The sequence below is a fragment of the Triticum aestivum genome, chromosome 6D (genome assembly GCF_018294505.1).
Source record: "Triticum aestivum cultivar Chinese Spring chromosome 6D, IWGSC CS RefSeq v2.1, whole genome shotgun sequence".
Lineage (NCBI taxonomy): Eukaryota > Viridiplantae > Streptophyta > Magnoliopsida > Poales > Poaceae > Triticum > Triticum aestivum.
Genome location: NC_057811.1, coordinates 48,177,531 through 48,194,234, shown reverse-complemented (window position 1 = coordinate 48,194,234; position 16,704 = coordinate 48,177,531). Strand labels below are relative to the sequence as shown.

At 44.9% G+C, this 16,704-nt stretch overlaps 1 protein-coding gene across 2 annotated transcripts; it reads right to left on the bottom strand.

Annotated features, from left to right (window-relative positions):
- Nucleotides 1-3,372: 3,372 nt before the first annotated feature.
- LOC123143444 (uncharacterized) lies at nt 3,373-7,965 on the bottom strand. 2 transcript variants are annotated; one of them, XM_044562374.1, is made up of 3 exons: nt 7,155-7,965; nt 6,993-7,063; nt 3,373-4,171 (listed from the first exon to the last, which is right to left on the bottom strand). In XM_044562374.1, the coding sequence occupies exons 1-3, from the start codon at nt 7,424-7,426 to the stop codon at nt 3,639-3,641; spliced, it is 876 nt and encodes a 291-aa protein (XP_044418309.1). In that variant the 5' UTR covers nt 7,427-7,965; the 3' UTR covers nt 3,373-3,638. The 2 variants fall into 2 exon arrangements, with proteins under 2 accessions (XP_044418309.1, XP_044418308.1); XM_044562373.1 differs by having other exon boundaries at nt 6,993-7,066; nt 7,155-7,964.
- Nucleotides 7,966-16,704: the final 8,739 nt, after the last annotated feature.

The window sequence follows — 16,704 nt, the reverse complement described above, 5'->3', positions numbered from 1 at the left end:
GTTCGGAGTATGCTCAGGATCGAAGCTAGGTCGAAGTTCTCTGTATCTTCTCACTGGTCGGAGTGACTTTTGCACGGCTGATGGTTTATGTTTCTAGCTGATGTAATGTGACTTCTAATACCTCCTGCTTGTTGGTAATTCGTGTTCTTACTTTTGGGTAGTAATCACTGGTAGACCTTTTTTTTTCCGAGTAGTACTCAGTGGTAGACTTGTTCGTTATGTGTCACGTCATGTAATGTGGCTGTTCTAATCGGAAAAAATAGCGCGCTATAGCGTATTGAGAATTGCCTCGCTAAATATATTGGTGTACAACGTCTCGCTAATAGCACGCTATAGCGCGATATAGCACGCTAATAGCATATTTTTAGGTCGCCGATATTTTACTGTAGCGCGCTATTTTTTTCATTGGTTCTAATGCCCGTCTTGTTGGTAATTTGTGTTCTTATTTCTGCATAATTTGTGTGGCTGCTCTAATATAATACCCCTTGCTTGGTGGCCAATATTTCTAGCTGATGTAATTTGGGGAAGTTCGTTATGTGGCACGTCAACGATCTCAAGAATAAGTTTCATGTAACCAATTCATGACATTTCTTCTGGATCGCACTCTAAGTATTCAGATCAGATGTCACATTACACTGCTTTTTCTTTTTCTTTGTTAGAAAAATCAGATGGGCTTGTCTTTTTCTTGTTAAAAGAGGAAAAATCTGATAGCTCATGTCTCTTTTCCTCCTTTAATTTTTAATTTTGGTGAATTAGCTTAAACGCAAGTACTTATTTGGGATGACCTTAGTTTCTTCTCTATAAGAATAACACATGTACATTGAATAGGAAGTTTTGGAGACTGAGCTCCATGCATGGATGCCTTAACTTTGATTTTTTTTTTCAAAATTCAAACCATTTAGTTTCAAAATTCTGGAAACAAATATACATGTATACAAGGATATTTATGTAGTATTGCATGATGAAATACTTTGAATTTCGAGCTGCATAAAAAACAAATTTAGGACTTTGAGGGTGAACAATACATAGGTTGAAAAGCCACACCTAGCTTTGTTTTTATATAGATCTCATTTTAACATACTTCATCATGAAAATATACACACATGCACACAATGTCTCTGGGTATATGTTTTGTTTAAAAAAATTGAAACGTAAAAGTATGAATTAGATTATTTTCTTAAATTAAGGCCTCCATGAAGCTCAGCCTCCAGTTGGCGTTTAGGCGTATATTGACATTTTATATTGTTCTAGGTTACCTAGATTTTTTGTGAAGTACTCTCACCTGAATTTGTATTTTGCTTGTGCATAAATTAATTTACCCCAACACATTTTTACTAGCTAATTCGTGTGAAAGCACGTCTTCCAAGTCAAACAATAACGCAAATCGCTAGGTGCGAAGTAATTGAAAGTGAACACAAAAAAGCTTGGTATGCTGTGAGAGCGAACAGAGCGGCAGAGGGAGCCATGTGCCCGTTTCCTCAAGCGTGAAACGTCTGCAACCATCAGCTGCCGGAGAAAAGGAATTTTTCTGAGAAGGCACAGGCACAGGGGAGTGGAGTGAAAGTGGACTCGTGATTTGGCTGGCGTCTCTCCTTTGAACCTACCTACGGTCCATCTTTACTCCGGACTGAGAGAGACCGAGACTCTGAGAGAGCGCGTGTGCCTAAATTAGGCGAGGGAGCTGGCTAAGAAGTTGAGAGTTGGTTGCATCTAGTTTTGATTTTGTTGCTAATAAGACTGGCTTGCACTATCAGTCCGACGTAGCATCCATGTCTGGCATAGCGTGCATTCAATAGATGCTTGAATTTTTCCGAATTTTTGCTTGCGGCATGAAATTTGTGCTTCATCTGAGAAGCAACACTCACATATGGGCAAATCGTGTGGGTTCGGGGGCGCATGGCAATTCGAGGATCACATGGGCTGGCTGGGTGGAGTAAATTGCATGAAACCATCACTTTGAAGGCTAGATTAGCAGAAAACACTACGTTACAGTTCTTCGGCAGAAAACACCATGTCTTGCGTAATCTTTTTGCAAAAACCACTAATCAGCGAATTTGGCTCAGTTAAGTGCGTTTATCACAGATGGTCCCGTTTTCCGCTGACGTGGCATAACGATTTGCGAAAGACAGATAAAAAAGCAGAAACACCCCCAACATTTTTTTCCCGTGCCGCCCAGGCCCTTCCCCGTCTCCCTGGACTTTGCCAGCCTCGCTCCCGCAGCTGCCCAAGGGCAAGAACTCCACATCCCGCACGCGGCCGCAAGTAGTAACCCGCCGGAGCAGACGAAGCCGGCAAACTACGGAGGAGGGCACACCACTGTCCAGTTCTTGGATTTGAAGGCGAACACCCACAACGCATGCCTGCCGCCGCGTTCCTCCGACTCAATGGTGCCAGTCACCACCACACGCCCGCGGCTGCCACCGATTGAGACCAGGCGGGTAAGGGCCCACCTCGAGCCTGGCCCGTCGCTCCCCGCGCCACTCCACCACGGTGGTGGTGCCCTCGATGCACCACACGCAGCTGCGCACCACCATGTCAGCCGCCGACGGCGGTGCGTGCACGCACTCCAGGCGCCGCCACCTCGTCCAGATTCGGCCACCCCGGTCTAGCCTCCTGCGCCAGGGAGATGCCCAGTGTCTCCACCTCGTCCGGATCCAGCAAGGGATGCCGCGTTGCCGCTCCTATTTGGTCCCCACCGCCGCTACCTCGTCCGGATCCAGCGAGGGATGCCGCGTCACCGCCCCGATTTGGCCCCCTCCGCGAGGAGGCGCCCAACGCTGGCTGCGTTGACCGCCCCAACCAGTGTCGAGGATGCACATGGGATGATTGCATTTTTTTTTCTTTTTGATTTACGGGCGTCTGTGTAAAACATGTGGACTAGTTTATAAAATTAGATTAAAATTGACCTGACACGAAATGTTACGCCACGTAGGAAAAAAAAGGGCCTCATATTGTCATAAACGTGCTTAACCAAGCCAACTTCGCCGATCAGTGATTTTTGCAAAAGGATTAGACAAGATATGGTGTTTTCTGTCAAAAAACTGTAACGCGGTGTTTTCTGATAATCTAGTCAAAGTGATTGTGTCCTGCAATTTACTCGGCTGGGTGCGCATCATCATTACTCACGTAGCCAGACTCATCTCTTTTTCTCACTGGCCCCTCGAGGCCCATTTCCGGAAGCGCGAGAGCAACAATGGACGGTGAAACCTGCATCCACACACCACTCCACCTGCAGGAGGAACTTGCGTGGCTGCTACCCCACCTGCTACGTACCCGAGAGTAGACAGATTCCACACCCAGAAATTAACTCAACGGGCCGATACAAATCCATCCAGCAACTTAATTACAAAAGTAATTAACGCAAAGCAGGGGGACAGTGAAATATATGTGGTTACATAGAATCAAAGGAAAGCCTTCTTCATCAGAGCGTACAGCATTGAATCAAGATTACCAGGCAAGATTACTAGCAAACAGAAGATAACTACACATCACACGACATGTCCATCTCTTATCTGTTCACAAGAGCAACATAGGCACTAGAACTAGGAAACAGAAGCACTCATGTACTGCTAGCATAGTACTCGATCATCATATGCCAGGACGAAACCCTAGCGAATTAATCACAATCTGCTATAGACCTAAAGCCGGTGGCACTTGATCACCCTGTCCAGCACAAGCATGTGCGTGCCCTCCGGCGGCGCCAGGCGCAGCTTCAGAGGGCACCTGGCCTCCAGCCTCCTGGTCCCGCCGGCGTGCACCGGCCTGTACCTGAGCCTTCCGGTGATCTTCAGCTCCAGCGACTCGAACTGGCCCGCCACGGTCTCCTTCACCAGCTCCGCCAGCACGGCGCTCCCGAGCGCCGCATCCGCGCTCTGAGCCCCCGCCTCCACGTGGAACCTGGTGGTCTCGTGGATCTCGATCCTCCGTCCCGCGTCGGACAGCCGCGCGCCGTCAAAACGAACGCCGGCGAAGCTGAGCTCCGACTCCAGCGGCGCGGTGAGCTCGGCGCGCATGGCCCAGTTGGGGTTGAAAAGGCCGACGGTGAGGGAGAGGTTGTACGCCAGCGCGGTGCCGTTGGGCCCGGCGAGGGCGAGGCGGCCCAGGGACGCGTCCTCGGCGGTGATGCGGAGCGGGAGGACGACGGCGTAGGCGGCGATGAGCATCACAGCGACTATGTCACGACCAAGGTTTTGGTTACCGAATGAGACAATTTTACCCAGGGGGACTGGTAAACGTGGTTACCACGGTTACCAAAAAATACCGAGAATATTTCGAGCGAATTTTATAATTAAATTTTGAATTCAAATAAGTGAATGAATGAACATTCGAACCAGAGACCTCTCAAAACAAGAACTAGGTTTCTATCAACACGTCAGAACCAACTCTCATGGCATTAATTAGATCCTACATACTTTACTAGAAATCGAGCGTTTAAATTCAAAAAATTGGTATTTTTTGCTTGGTATGGGGATTTACCGAGGGCCACGGAAATACGCGGTAACCATGGGAAATCTCGAAATTTTGACCGGTAACCAAAACATTGGTCACGACCCAATTGCAGTAGCAATGGCAGCAGGCTTGGGCACACAGCCGGGCGCGGTGGTGTGGTGGGACATGGTGGAGAGGAGGCAGATTCGTAGCAGGCCAAAGGCGTGGGTGCGGCGGTGTGTTTCCTGGCGTTGGTTGGGGTGGTTAGACGGACTAACATAGATATGCCGAAGATCAGCTCGGATACGCGCAGGACGCAGTTTACATGGTATGCACCGAGAATATTTCCCCCTGTCTCCTACTTGGGTCCGGCTTGGCTTGGACGCAGTTTAAGTTGGACGTCGATAAGGACCAAACGTTCGGTCTGGGAGGCTCCCAGACGGAACGAGGAGTTCGGTGCGACAGACAGCCTCATACGAACGAAATTATTCGGGAGGAGAGGCCTCCCAGCCCGAACGCTCTCCTTCCCATCGCCCCTACGGGCCTTTTTTCTGTACAAAAAAAAAGCCCACAAGAACGAAAAAGCCTTATTTTTGCTGTGACAAAATAGACATTGTTCGTTTGCACGACAAAAAATGCCATGGTCTTTTGCCATGCTATGAAAAAAGTTGACATGCTCGTGCGTCCAGTACACTAAAATAGTATGGGAAATCTATTAAAAAGTTGTTCAACAATTTGCCATGTCCTACACAAAAAATGTATGTTATGTTATACTCAAACTTACCATCTTCAACATCTTTAATATGTTCATCTAGAGATTTATTTCATGCATCAGCTTATATTAGAAGTAAAAAAATGCCATGGCAAAAATAGAGTAAAAATTGTCATGCCATTAAAAATAAAAATTGCCATGGCAAAAAAGAGTAAAACACTCATGTCGCTTGTGCTGGCAGGCCAAATAGGCCCATTTAGGTAAAAAAAACTATCGCAAAAATAAAACCAACTAAAAAACTGAAAAAAAACTTACAGCAAATATCACATAGAAATCTAGATAATTTGCCATGGCAAAAATGGTTTAATTGTTGCCATGGAAATAAATAAAAAGATGCCATGGCTACACAAATATTTTTAAGATGCTACATAGTAAAATTTGCCATGTTCTATAAAATGTAAATTTGCCATAATATTTAAATTAAAATTGCCATGCTCCTTACAATAAATTTGTCATGGCAACTAAAAATAAAATTTGCAATGGCAACTAAAACTAAAAATTTGCCATGTGAAAATAGAAAGTATTTTTGACATGGCAAAAATGGAGTTATATTTGCCATGGCAAAAATGGAGTAAAATTTGCCATGGCAAAAATGGATTAATTATTTCCATGGCAAAATGGAGTGCTTTTGACATGGAAATAAATTTAGAAAATGCCATGGCTATACAAATATATTTACCGTGCTACATAGTTAAAATTGCCATGTTCTAGAAAATGTAAATTTGCCATCATATTTAAAACAAAAGTGGGCATGCTCTTTACAATAAATTTGCCATGGCAACTTAAACTAAAAATTTCCATGGCAACTTACACTAAAGTTTGCCATGTGAATAAAAGTATTTTTTCCATGGCAAAAATGGAGTAAATTTTACCAAAAAAGGGCATGACAGAAGATGTGGATGTTCTTAACAATTACTAAATTTGCCATGATCTACCAAAAAATAATTTGCCATGGTCAATTACTAAATTTTCCATGGTCGAAAAAGGACTTAAAACTTGCCATGATCTATAAACTAAATTCGCCATGGTCAATTACTAAACTGGCCATGGTCGGACTTCAAATTTGCCATGGCCGATTAATAAAACCATGGAAAAATTAGTTTGTTGACCATGGCAAGTTTTATTAATCGGCCATGGGAAATTTAAATTTAAATTTGCCATGGTCGAAGAAAACTTAAAAGCCCCCGCAAAAAAAACTTAAATTCGCCATGGTCAGTTAATAAAACTTGCCATGGTCAATAAACTAAATTTTCCTCCATCTCACGGTCGTCTGAATCGGTGCAGCCCATTACCCCTGCCCATCGCCACGTGGATATTACGAAGATTGAAATATACAAATTTTCCATGTTGTGAAAACATAATGTGGAAGTGAATTTTCCATACAAACTATATATAATTTTGCCAAGTTATGAATGAATTCGATGAACTTCCTACAGAATAATGCATAGTTGCCATGCCCATCATTTACTGAATAAAAAACTGATGGCCACTTTATTAAAAAGTATTTTTGCCATGGCAATTAACATTACCAATGCATATGGTTCCAACATCAATTTGGTATGTCAAAAAAACTGATGGTAGCTTAATATGCTCTCCACTCTAAAATTTCTCCCTAACATGAAGTAGCCATATCATCTGAATATAAATTTCCATGTGCTATCTGAATATAAATTTCTCCCAAGTTTGCTGGAAAAGTTTAGGTTTACAAAACGATGAATCAGCCATTGTTCATATCACAAAGCATGCTCTATTTTCCTTGGAAACATGACAATTTGTGTTGCTCTGTTCTTACCTGAATGCTCCTCCTGTCCAGGGTCTTCTTGAGCTCGTCCAGCATGCCCCTCCTGACGATGCTGCTGATGGCTGCTGCGTCCAGATAGAACAAGTGTCAGACATGCTCTGTTTGAGATGCTCACGTGTGGACAAAATTTCACACCAAGTTGTTGTAACTTACCACCCTGTCGAGGATGATGTACTGCACGCCGGTCTTGCCCTTGGCACTATTCCGTTCGTCGTCGTCGTCGCGTCGTCAATCCACCAGGTGATCCTCTCCCGCATGATACCGGAGTTGGTGAAGTAGATGGGCGAGTCCGCGCGCAGCACGAGCACGCCGGGCACCGTCCGCGTCGTCGTGTACTGGTCCATCCGCCGGTAGATAGTCGTCTCCGGCATGTTGCCCGCATGTTGCCCATAACTGGTGATGGGAACGACCACCACCAGTCCCATCTCGACGCTGCTGAAGACGGCGCCGAGGTAGGCCCCCGCTGCGGCGTTGAACAGCTCGGCCGGAGGGGCAGTCGCCGCTGCTGCCGCTCCCAGCTACAGCCCTTCATGCGCATCAAATCTCGCACGCCAGCGACGCTCCCTGCCGCTACGCACCTCCAGCATCCCCCGCCATCCGCCTCGTCGCGGAGGCTGAGCCGCGCCGGGGAGCCCAGCCACGCGCGCACCCGCCGTTCCCATCCTCGCTCCGCGGCGGTGGAGGCAGAGCTCGAAGCCCAGTAGCAGCCACACGCGCACCTTCCTCCTCCGTGCATATAAATGTTGTTCGCAACCGCCGCGGTCCTCGGCCTCCGCCTCCACCTCCGCCCACGACGGCAGCTCGAGCCGGTCGGCGAGGATCCGGAGCACGGCGGCCTGGTGCTTCGCGTCGGCGTGCTGCGTGCGGTTTGCCTCCGCCTCACCCTCTGCACTGAGCGGTGGGCGCGGTTGGTGGTGAGGAATGGATAAGGAGAAGGAAGGGAATCATGTGGGGGATGCGTTCGCGATGGGGGACCTTTCTCCCGAACGCTCTCAGTCGTTGACGTGGCGGTGGACCTGTGCTCTAAGATGCGTGATCAAATCCAACGATGAAATGGGCGTTCGGGGCGAGATTACAAAATATGGCACGTTCGGAAGTTATTGATTCCGTTTAAGTTTGGCGTCTCAAATCCGACTTGGATATGATCATACGTTTCCTTGTTTGCGGTTTTTGTTATGCTGGCGATGTTTTTTTTAGAAGGTCAATTGCGCCGTTTTTACATAGCTAAACGCCGAGTGCCCGAGTAGAGGCGGCCAGCGGTGGCGACGTTCGTTACATGGCACGTTTTTTTTCTTCAGGAAACGCGCTTCAAGAATAAGATTCATGTACGTAGCTTATCTTTTTTTTTTCTTTTTGCGGGTGAAAACTTGTACTCCCTCTGTTCCTCAATATTTGTTTTTTTAGACATTTCAAATGAACTACCACACATGGATACATCAAGTCACGTTTTAGTATCAGGTACATCCGTATCTAGACAAATCTAAGACAAGAATTTTGGAACCGAGGGAGTATTTTAAAGTGTAGATTCACTCATTTTTGTATGTAGTCATTTATTAAAATTTCTAGAAAGACTAATATTTAAGAACGGAGGGTACTCAGCGACAGTAAGATTTCAATTAGCTAAAGCTAGCTCCACGGCAACAGGTAGGGCCAGAACCAAGCCAAGTCAAGGTTATATCTTCTGTTCTGGCAAAATTTGCTAGGCTCATTCACGAAGAAACGAGTACTTGATCTCCTTTAGAATCGTAGATCAATCTGTCAAGGTCACGAGCTTGGATCAACTTCATAGCAACAAGAGAGACCATGTCCATGATAAATGAAGAATCACAATGCTAGAGAGACAAAGATAAACCTTCCATGCACGTGCATAGTGCCGACTCTAGAGCATCTCGGCAAGAGAATAGTTGTCTGCATGATGAAACCATGGTAGCTCCACGATCGTTCTGAAGAACCATTCCCGCACCATCAGGAGATAAAGCTCCATCAAAGTTCATCTCCATCCACCCTTGATCCCGAGGCCTCCACGAGAAAGAGCTAACTGGCAACAACGCATGGCTAGACTTGGACGGCTGATCATATGTCAAAGTCGTCTTGCCCTTGCATGGATCTAACACCCAGATCAAGTTTCAAGCCTAACAGGGAATCCAAGTTAGAGGGTTCCATCGGAGGAGGCTTGTGATGCATCTCATGTAGCTCATCTGCTCGTGACATTTCTTCTCGCTCTGAGATATTGAGCCGACACCACATGCGCCTCGTAGTCGAAGGGAACGTCTCCTACAAAACAAACATCGACGGAAAGCCTAAAATAAATCTATTAAAAAATGCAGAACATCGTTGATAAGCCTGAAATAAATCTAGAAAAATGCAAGCATCAATGCCAAGTCTAGGACTTGAAACCCTGATAGGCTGGTTCCACCATGAGAAATCTAACCATCTAAGTTACCCTCAACTCGCGCTCGCTCCTAGGATTTTGATTGTCTAGATCATATGTCATTATATTGCGATTTTTTTTCCATTTTAGAACAATCAGATGGGCTAGTTATCGCATGTCTCTTTTCCTCTTAAGTTTTAGTTTGGGCAAATTTGCTCAAACACAAGCAGTTAACTGGGTTAGCCTCATTTTCTTCTCGAGGGCAATAAGCCCTATATATTCTGTTCTTTTTAATTTCTAGGTTACCTTGATTTTATTTTGAGGTATGGTTACCTAGATTTTTTTTTTGTAAATTACTGTCACCTAAATTTGTACTGCTATAGTGCTACGTGTAAAACTCTAGTTTTCTGACATGTGAAAAAATTGTAACATATTAGTACTCTCTCTGCCCCAAAACAATTTTGTACTACCTCCTTCATCGGGAGTACTAAATAAGTGACACTTATTTTGGGATGAAGGGAGTACAATTTTTCATGTGTTGGTTACATGTATGGTGACCTGAAGATGAGGATGGTTGGATGCTGATCATGAGCTTAGAAGTATGTCCATATTTAGACAACCACTTAGATTTGTTCTTGTGCTTTTATTATTTCTTCCGTCTTTTACCCTCTTTTGCTTGAGCCGTAATTGATGCGACTATTGGTGCCACATTCTACAGTGAACTCTACCGGTCACTCCAAGAGATGAGAATCTAATATCGATAAACATCATGTGAGCAAGATTGACTACTAAAATGGTGTTCATTGTTATAAACGGTGAAAGACGACCAAAAATTCAAAAGAGATTAAACTCTGTAGCACAAATCACAACAGCCATTCGAGAGCAAAGACAAACTACAGAACTGACATGACATAGTCCCACAGTCCATCTTTGTATATCCTGACACGAAACAGGCTTGAACACAAAGGAAAGAAAAACAGTTGGGACTCCCCATCTGAAATGATGATCGGATGACACTTCTCGTACCAGCATCCGTTGGCAAGGAGTCCGGAAGGTAGAATCCACCTCTTCTGCAGGTAGAACTATATTTTTTTATCGGAATTGCATCTAGAAAAAAAATCTGACTAGTTTCTCAGCCAGCCCGAGTACCAGTAAATGTACTATTTTTCAAAGGAATGTATAGCTGCATCATGTTGCATAGTTCAACTATCACAGGAAAAAATGCCAGTCTTGGTAACCATTTGTTTTCTCAAACACGCACCAAAATGCGCATCGTTGTGCATTTGAAGAAAACGTCAAGATGACGCAAGAGTACAAGAGGGTGAAACTCCGCAAAACAAAAAACAAAACACAGAAGGCAAACAAAACCGAAGCGAAGAAGAGAAAACTAAAGCAAAACTAACAAGGGATGAGCTTTGTCTCTATCCATTGTTTTATTGTATGGATATCTCATATAATAAAGTGATAAGGACAATTTGCTAGTTCTGACTTGAACCACAAAAAATATATAAATTGAGCTTAATTGTACATCGATTGAGCCCACCACCTGACAGAACATAAAGTAAATTTGATACCACTAACATATACTCATTCCGTACTTGAAAGAAAGGCGTGAAATCTTGAGCGCGGGGTTTAAGGAGGCAAATCACTAGCGATTATTTTCCATGTTTATTCCTGAGCGTGGGGATTAAGGAGGAAATGCTGGACTTCTGTTTTACTCCCCTCTGTTTCTCACACATGGATTGTGTGCCATGCTTGCAGGAGGAAGACAATGGGGCGAGGGGTTTGTGCAGGAGGGGATTCAGTGTGAGCCGATTTTTAGAATGAGAAACGGGATAAGCAGGATTAGTTTTGTCCACCAAGCACTAATAACCCTCCTGTCCTCCTCCTTTCCTGCCAAACAGCCAGGTTTTTTTTCCCACAGCCTTCTTTCAAACACAGTGGGAGTAGTACTTTCCATGCAAGCACCAGAACAAAACACCGCATAGCATAATCGCATTATGTTGAAGACGTCATCAAGCAACAAAACAAAATAGTGTTATGAGACTACCTAAAATTGCTAAATTAATAAGAAAATAATGAACACTATTCCATCAACAATGTGTCGAAAATTAACTTATACCAATGTTGTAAAGCTGGCTATTACCTGCAATATAGACACTTTCAAATGGGTGATAGACAGACATGTTGGTTTTCAAGAGCTTCCTGAACTTCAACGACTCAAGCTGGATCATGAAGAGACCGACTACTGTCCAGATGAGAGCCACATTGTTGTCCTCGGCAAATCCTGCTCTAGTTAGGGACCGCCTCTCCTTTGAATCAGGGAAAGTAGCTTGTCCATTTCAATAGTTGTTCCCAGCACCCGTGAAGCTGGTTTCACCGTCACCTTCCCTTGTTGCTTTCGCGCTTCCGGAAATGGGCCTGGAATGGATGGAGCGGCCACAGAGAAAGAGATGAAGCTGGCTACGTGAGTGATGATGATGCGTACCCACACAGCCCTTGTGAACGTCCCCCCACAACAAATTTGCCATATGTGTGTGAGTGCTGCTTCTCAGATGCTGCGTCGGACTGCTAATGCTAGGCAGGCTTAGCAACCAAATCAAAACTAGATGCAGGAAGAGCTACTTAATTAGTAGGAGCACATAAACTTCCTCAGTCAAAGTCCGGAGTAAAGATGGCGGACCGCACGTACGTTCACAGGAGAGACGCCACGATCGAGTCCACTTTCACTCGGCTGTGCGTTCTCAGAAAAATTCCTTTTCTCGGATAGCTATTGATGGTTGCAGTTGTTTCACGCTTGAGGAAACGGCCGGGCACATGCATGGCTCCCAGCTGTGCCGCTCTGTTCACTCTTACAACAAACCAAGTTTTTTTGTGCTCACTTTCTAATTACTTTGCACCTACTGCATACCAAGGTTTTGGTTACCGAATGAGACAATTTTACCCGGGGGACTGGTAAACGTGGTTACCACGGTTACCAAGAAATACCAAGAATATTTCGAGCGAATTTTATAATTAAATTTTGAATTCAAATAAGTGAATGAATGAACATTCGAACCAGAGACCTCTCAAAACAAGAACTAGGTTTCTATCAACACGTCAGAACCAACTCTCATGGCATTAATTAGATCCTACATACTTTACTAGAAATCGAGCGTTTAAATTCAAAAAATTGGTATTTTTTGCTTGGTATGGGGATTTACCGAGGGCCACGGAAATACGCGGTAACCATGGGAAATCTCGAAATTTTGACCGGTAACCAAAACATTGCTGCATACACACCCTGGGCTGTCACTTCAGTGGTTTGCCTTCTCCTTAGGATTGGAGGAAGAGGTGCTTTGCCACAAATTAGCTACTAGAAATGGGCAACAGTCACATCAATTAGAGTCGGTGGCCGAGCCAGCGGGACCAGTTGGGGCACTGGCACTGTAAAATACCGTGGATTTGTTGTCAGTAATGATATGAAGAATGCATTTCTTTTTTGCTCTAACCGCCTCTCATTTAACATCCTAATTTGAGTAATCATGCCTCTGCCCCTGATTAAAGCCAAAGCAACAGTAGAATAAAAGAAGGAAGAAATTAGGAAACACAAGAATAAATCTAAAAACTGTACTTTAAGACATAGCAATACAAATTTAGGTGACAGTACTTTACAAAAAATCTAGTTAACCTAGAACTATAAAAAATTTGAATATACATCGGAATGCCAACTGGAGGCTGAGCTTCTTGGGGGCCTTAATTTTTAAAATCTAATTCATACTTTTATGTTCCAATTTTTTTTGAAAAACAAAACATATACCAAGAGACATAGTGTGCATGTGTGTAAATTTTCAGGATGATATATGTTAAAATGAGATCTATATAAAAAACAAAGCTAGTTGTGGGATTTCAACCTATGTATTGTTCATCCCGAAAGTCCTAAATTTTGTTTTTTATGCAGCCCGCAATTCAAAGTATTTATTATTGCAATATTACATACATATACATTACATCCTTGTATACCTGTATATTTGTTTCTAGAATTTTGAAACTAAAAAGTGTGATTTTTTTTCAAAGTTAAGGCATCCATGCATGGACTTCGGACTCCAAAATGCCCTACTCAATATACACATGTCATTCTTATAGAGAAGAAACTAAGGCCGTCCCAAATAAGAACTTGCGTTTGAGCTAATTCACCAAAATAAAAAACTTAAAGGAGGAAAAGAGACACGAGCCATCAGATTTTCCACTTTTAACAAGAAAAAGACAAGCCCATCTGTTTGTTCTAACAAAGAGAAAGAAAAAGCAATGTAATGTGACATCTGATCTGAATACTAGTGGCGATCGAGAAGAAATGTCATGAATTAGTTACATGAAACTTATTCTTGAGATCGGTGATGTGCCACATAACGAAATTCCCCAAATTGCATCAGCTAGAAATATTGCCACCAAGCACGGGGTGTTATATTAGAACGGCCACACAAATTATGCAAAACTAAGAACATAAATTGCCAACAAGAGCATGGGGCATTAATTAGAACAGCCACATTACATCAGACGTGCGACATAACCAACAAGTCTACCAGTGAGTACAACCCAAAACTAAGAACACAAATTACCAACAAGCAGAGGGTATTAAAACAGTCACATTACATCAGCCGTGCAAAAGTCACTCCGACCAGTGACAAGAAACAGAGATCTTCAAACTAGATTCGATCCTGAGCACACTCGGACACCAGTCTTTTTTCTTGCTGAAAAAACATCATCCGCCACCATGATCTTTCTGAACATCGCACTTTACCTTTCTGAACATCGCCGGCGACGTTGCCGTTGAGAGAGCCAACTCTAGCCGGCAGATCGCGTCCAGCCTGTGCAGCTTGTGGTGCGGCCGGTACCTGACTTCCCCGAGAGCCCTGAGTTCCAACTGGAAAACCCCCGCCGTGCTCTCCCTGGTGAACTCCGCCACCGCTGCGCTCCCCAGCGCGACCCTTGCGCTGTCGGCCGCCGCCGTGGCGTGGTACACTTCCCTGCGCCGCGGTCGGACCACGGCCCCTGCGGTCGCCAGCCCGACGCGGGCGAAGCGGGCGCCGTCGAAGAGCAGCTCCGTGTAGAACGGCGCGGTGTGCTCAGCGGGCATCAACCAGTTCCCGTTGTGCACGGCCACGGCGATGGAGATGTCGTAGGCGAGCGCCGTGGCCGTGGCGTTCTTGTCGGCGAGGGCGAAGCGGGCGAGGGCCGCGTCCTCCACGCTGACGCCGATGCGGCGGGGGACGAGGGCGATGACAAGCAGCGTGACCACGGCGGCGAGGACGGCCAAGATCACGAGACCACAGAGGATGCGGAGGAGTGCCTTGCCGCTGATGGCATCAGAGAAGCAGACGCAGCAGTAGCCGCAGTCGATGTCGCCACAGTCGAAGCACTCATCGCAACAGTCGCCACAATCGCAGTCGCCACAGTCGCCGCAGTCGATGGCGCCACAGTCGAAGTCGCCCATCCTTGCAAATTATGTTGTGAGCAGCAGAGTGCGGAGGCGAGGACTGGGATTGAGGGGTTGCTTGGCATATATAGCGCTGAGCGATCGGCGTACCCACGCAGCGCAGCGCTTCTTCCTTTTCTTTTATTATGCTACCAAAGTGCTTTACTTATTACTCAACCAAATTATACAAGGGTAATGTGTACAATATTAGAGAAACTGCACTTTATGCCTGCGCTTTTGCTAAATCTCATATGCGTGGAAAATTTACCCCCCCCCCCCCCTCAGTCGATTTTAGATTTTGGGACGATGCCGAACACATGAGCCAACTTGAGGATTGTCAAGGGATTGCCGTGGGCCGTGGCGGCGGCAAGCACGTCGGCGGGGGAGGTTGAGGGGAGGGTGAGGTGGTGTGCGGTAGTGGCTTCAGTAGTGATGACTCCTCTGGTCAAGACATGAATACCTCGTGCTAGCAATGTGGCTCTTCCCTCGGGTTAGGTTGGTCGCTTCGTGCCTTGGGTGGCACGGGCGAGGATTCAAGCGAAAACTCTATGCCCTAACGGTGATGCTTGCACATATCGCTTACCTCTTGGTGGCATCATTGTGGGTATCCTCTCCGTGTCAGGGTTTCAGGTGAAAACCCTAGCCCGTCAATTCGGTTTTTAGGGCTAGAGTAGACACAAGCGTTTAAATAAAGATAACCATATATATATTTCCATCTGTGGAGCTAAAGGGAAAACCCATGAAGGCCAGAAGTGAGAAAGCCAACAGTTGAAGGAGGATGACGACATCACATAGAGATGCCCGGCTGCTACCACAGGGATACCCAAAAATAGGTTTTTAGGGCTAGAGTAGACACGACCGGGTAGATTCATGTTGTCTCATTCGGGTGGTGAGATTAGGGTGTCTTGTGGTGTGATTTAGTGTCAGGGGCTTCAGATCTATTCAAGGGTTCAACGACGACTACTACGGCTCTAGGGCGTTGGGTACATGCACGAAGACTTCCTGACTGTCATTGACAAGGCCAAGCCGGTTCGGGTAGAGGAGTGGCGTCAACGACTCGTTCTAGCAGCGGTATTGGTCGTTCGGCAGTCTCGCAATCTCGATGAGGAGAGACATCAGCAGTTCATTCTGGCGGTGGTATTGGTTGTTCTGCGGGTATGCAATCTCGATGTAATTTTTATTATGTTTGAGGGGTTTTGTACTTCCGGTGAACTTTGATAAGATTTGGAATATTTTTGCAAAAGGCATGACCATTCAGATAAAAATAACATCTATATTTTTGGTGACATTTTGTAACATCCCAAATTTTCAATTTGGTATGTTATACATAGATCATCATTGCATATCATGTTTTATTGCATTTTGACAAATCCTCGATAAATCCTAAGCAACTCAAGGACCCTCGGAGAGAGTTGGGGATTTTCTTAAATTTCCATATTTGATTTTCATCAAATGATAATACGAGGATTTTGGTTTTAATTATTTTCTCTCCGGAAAAATATTTCACTTTTAAAAATAAACGAGAGGAGAAAATATGACTTCTCCAAAACAATTGAAATACTGGAGGAAAAATGTTAAAATCATTTATTGGAATTTTTGGATTTTTGCAATTTTTATTGCATTAAAAATATTGCATGTTTTCAAAATATTTATTTTGTGTTAAAAAAATGTTCACCCTATTCTAGATTTTCTAACTAGACGGGGACAATTTATTTTATATTTTCTGATTTTTATTTATTTTCTACGAATTATTTTCCGCAGAACTTGTTTAAAAAAAACGCGCGCGCCCGCGCTGGGCCAAGCCCAGCCGCGCCAGGCCACCGGCCCGCCCGCGCGTCGTCCTCCTCGCGCACGGGAGCCGAGTCCCGCCGCCGCAC

Bases quoted from the DNA above. Each gene is read 5' to 3' on its own strand.
- LOC123143444 (XM_044562373.1), bottom strand. From the start codon at position 7,426: ATGGGACTGGTGGTGGTCGTTCCCATCACCAGTTATGGGCAACATGCG. The intron at 7,067-7,154 runs GTAAGTTACAAC...ATCTGGACGCAG, and splicing joins ACATCATCCTCGACAGGGTG to CAGCCATCAGCAGCATCGTC. The intron at 4,172-6,992 runs GTAAGAACAGAG...GTCGTGACATAG, and splicing joins TGGACAGGAGGAGCATTCAG to TCGCTGTGATGCTCATCGCC.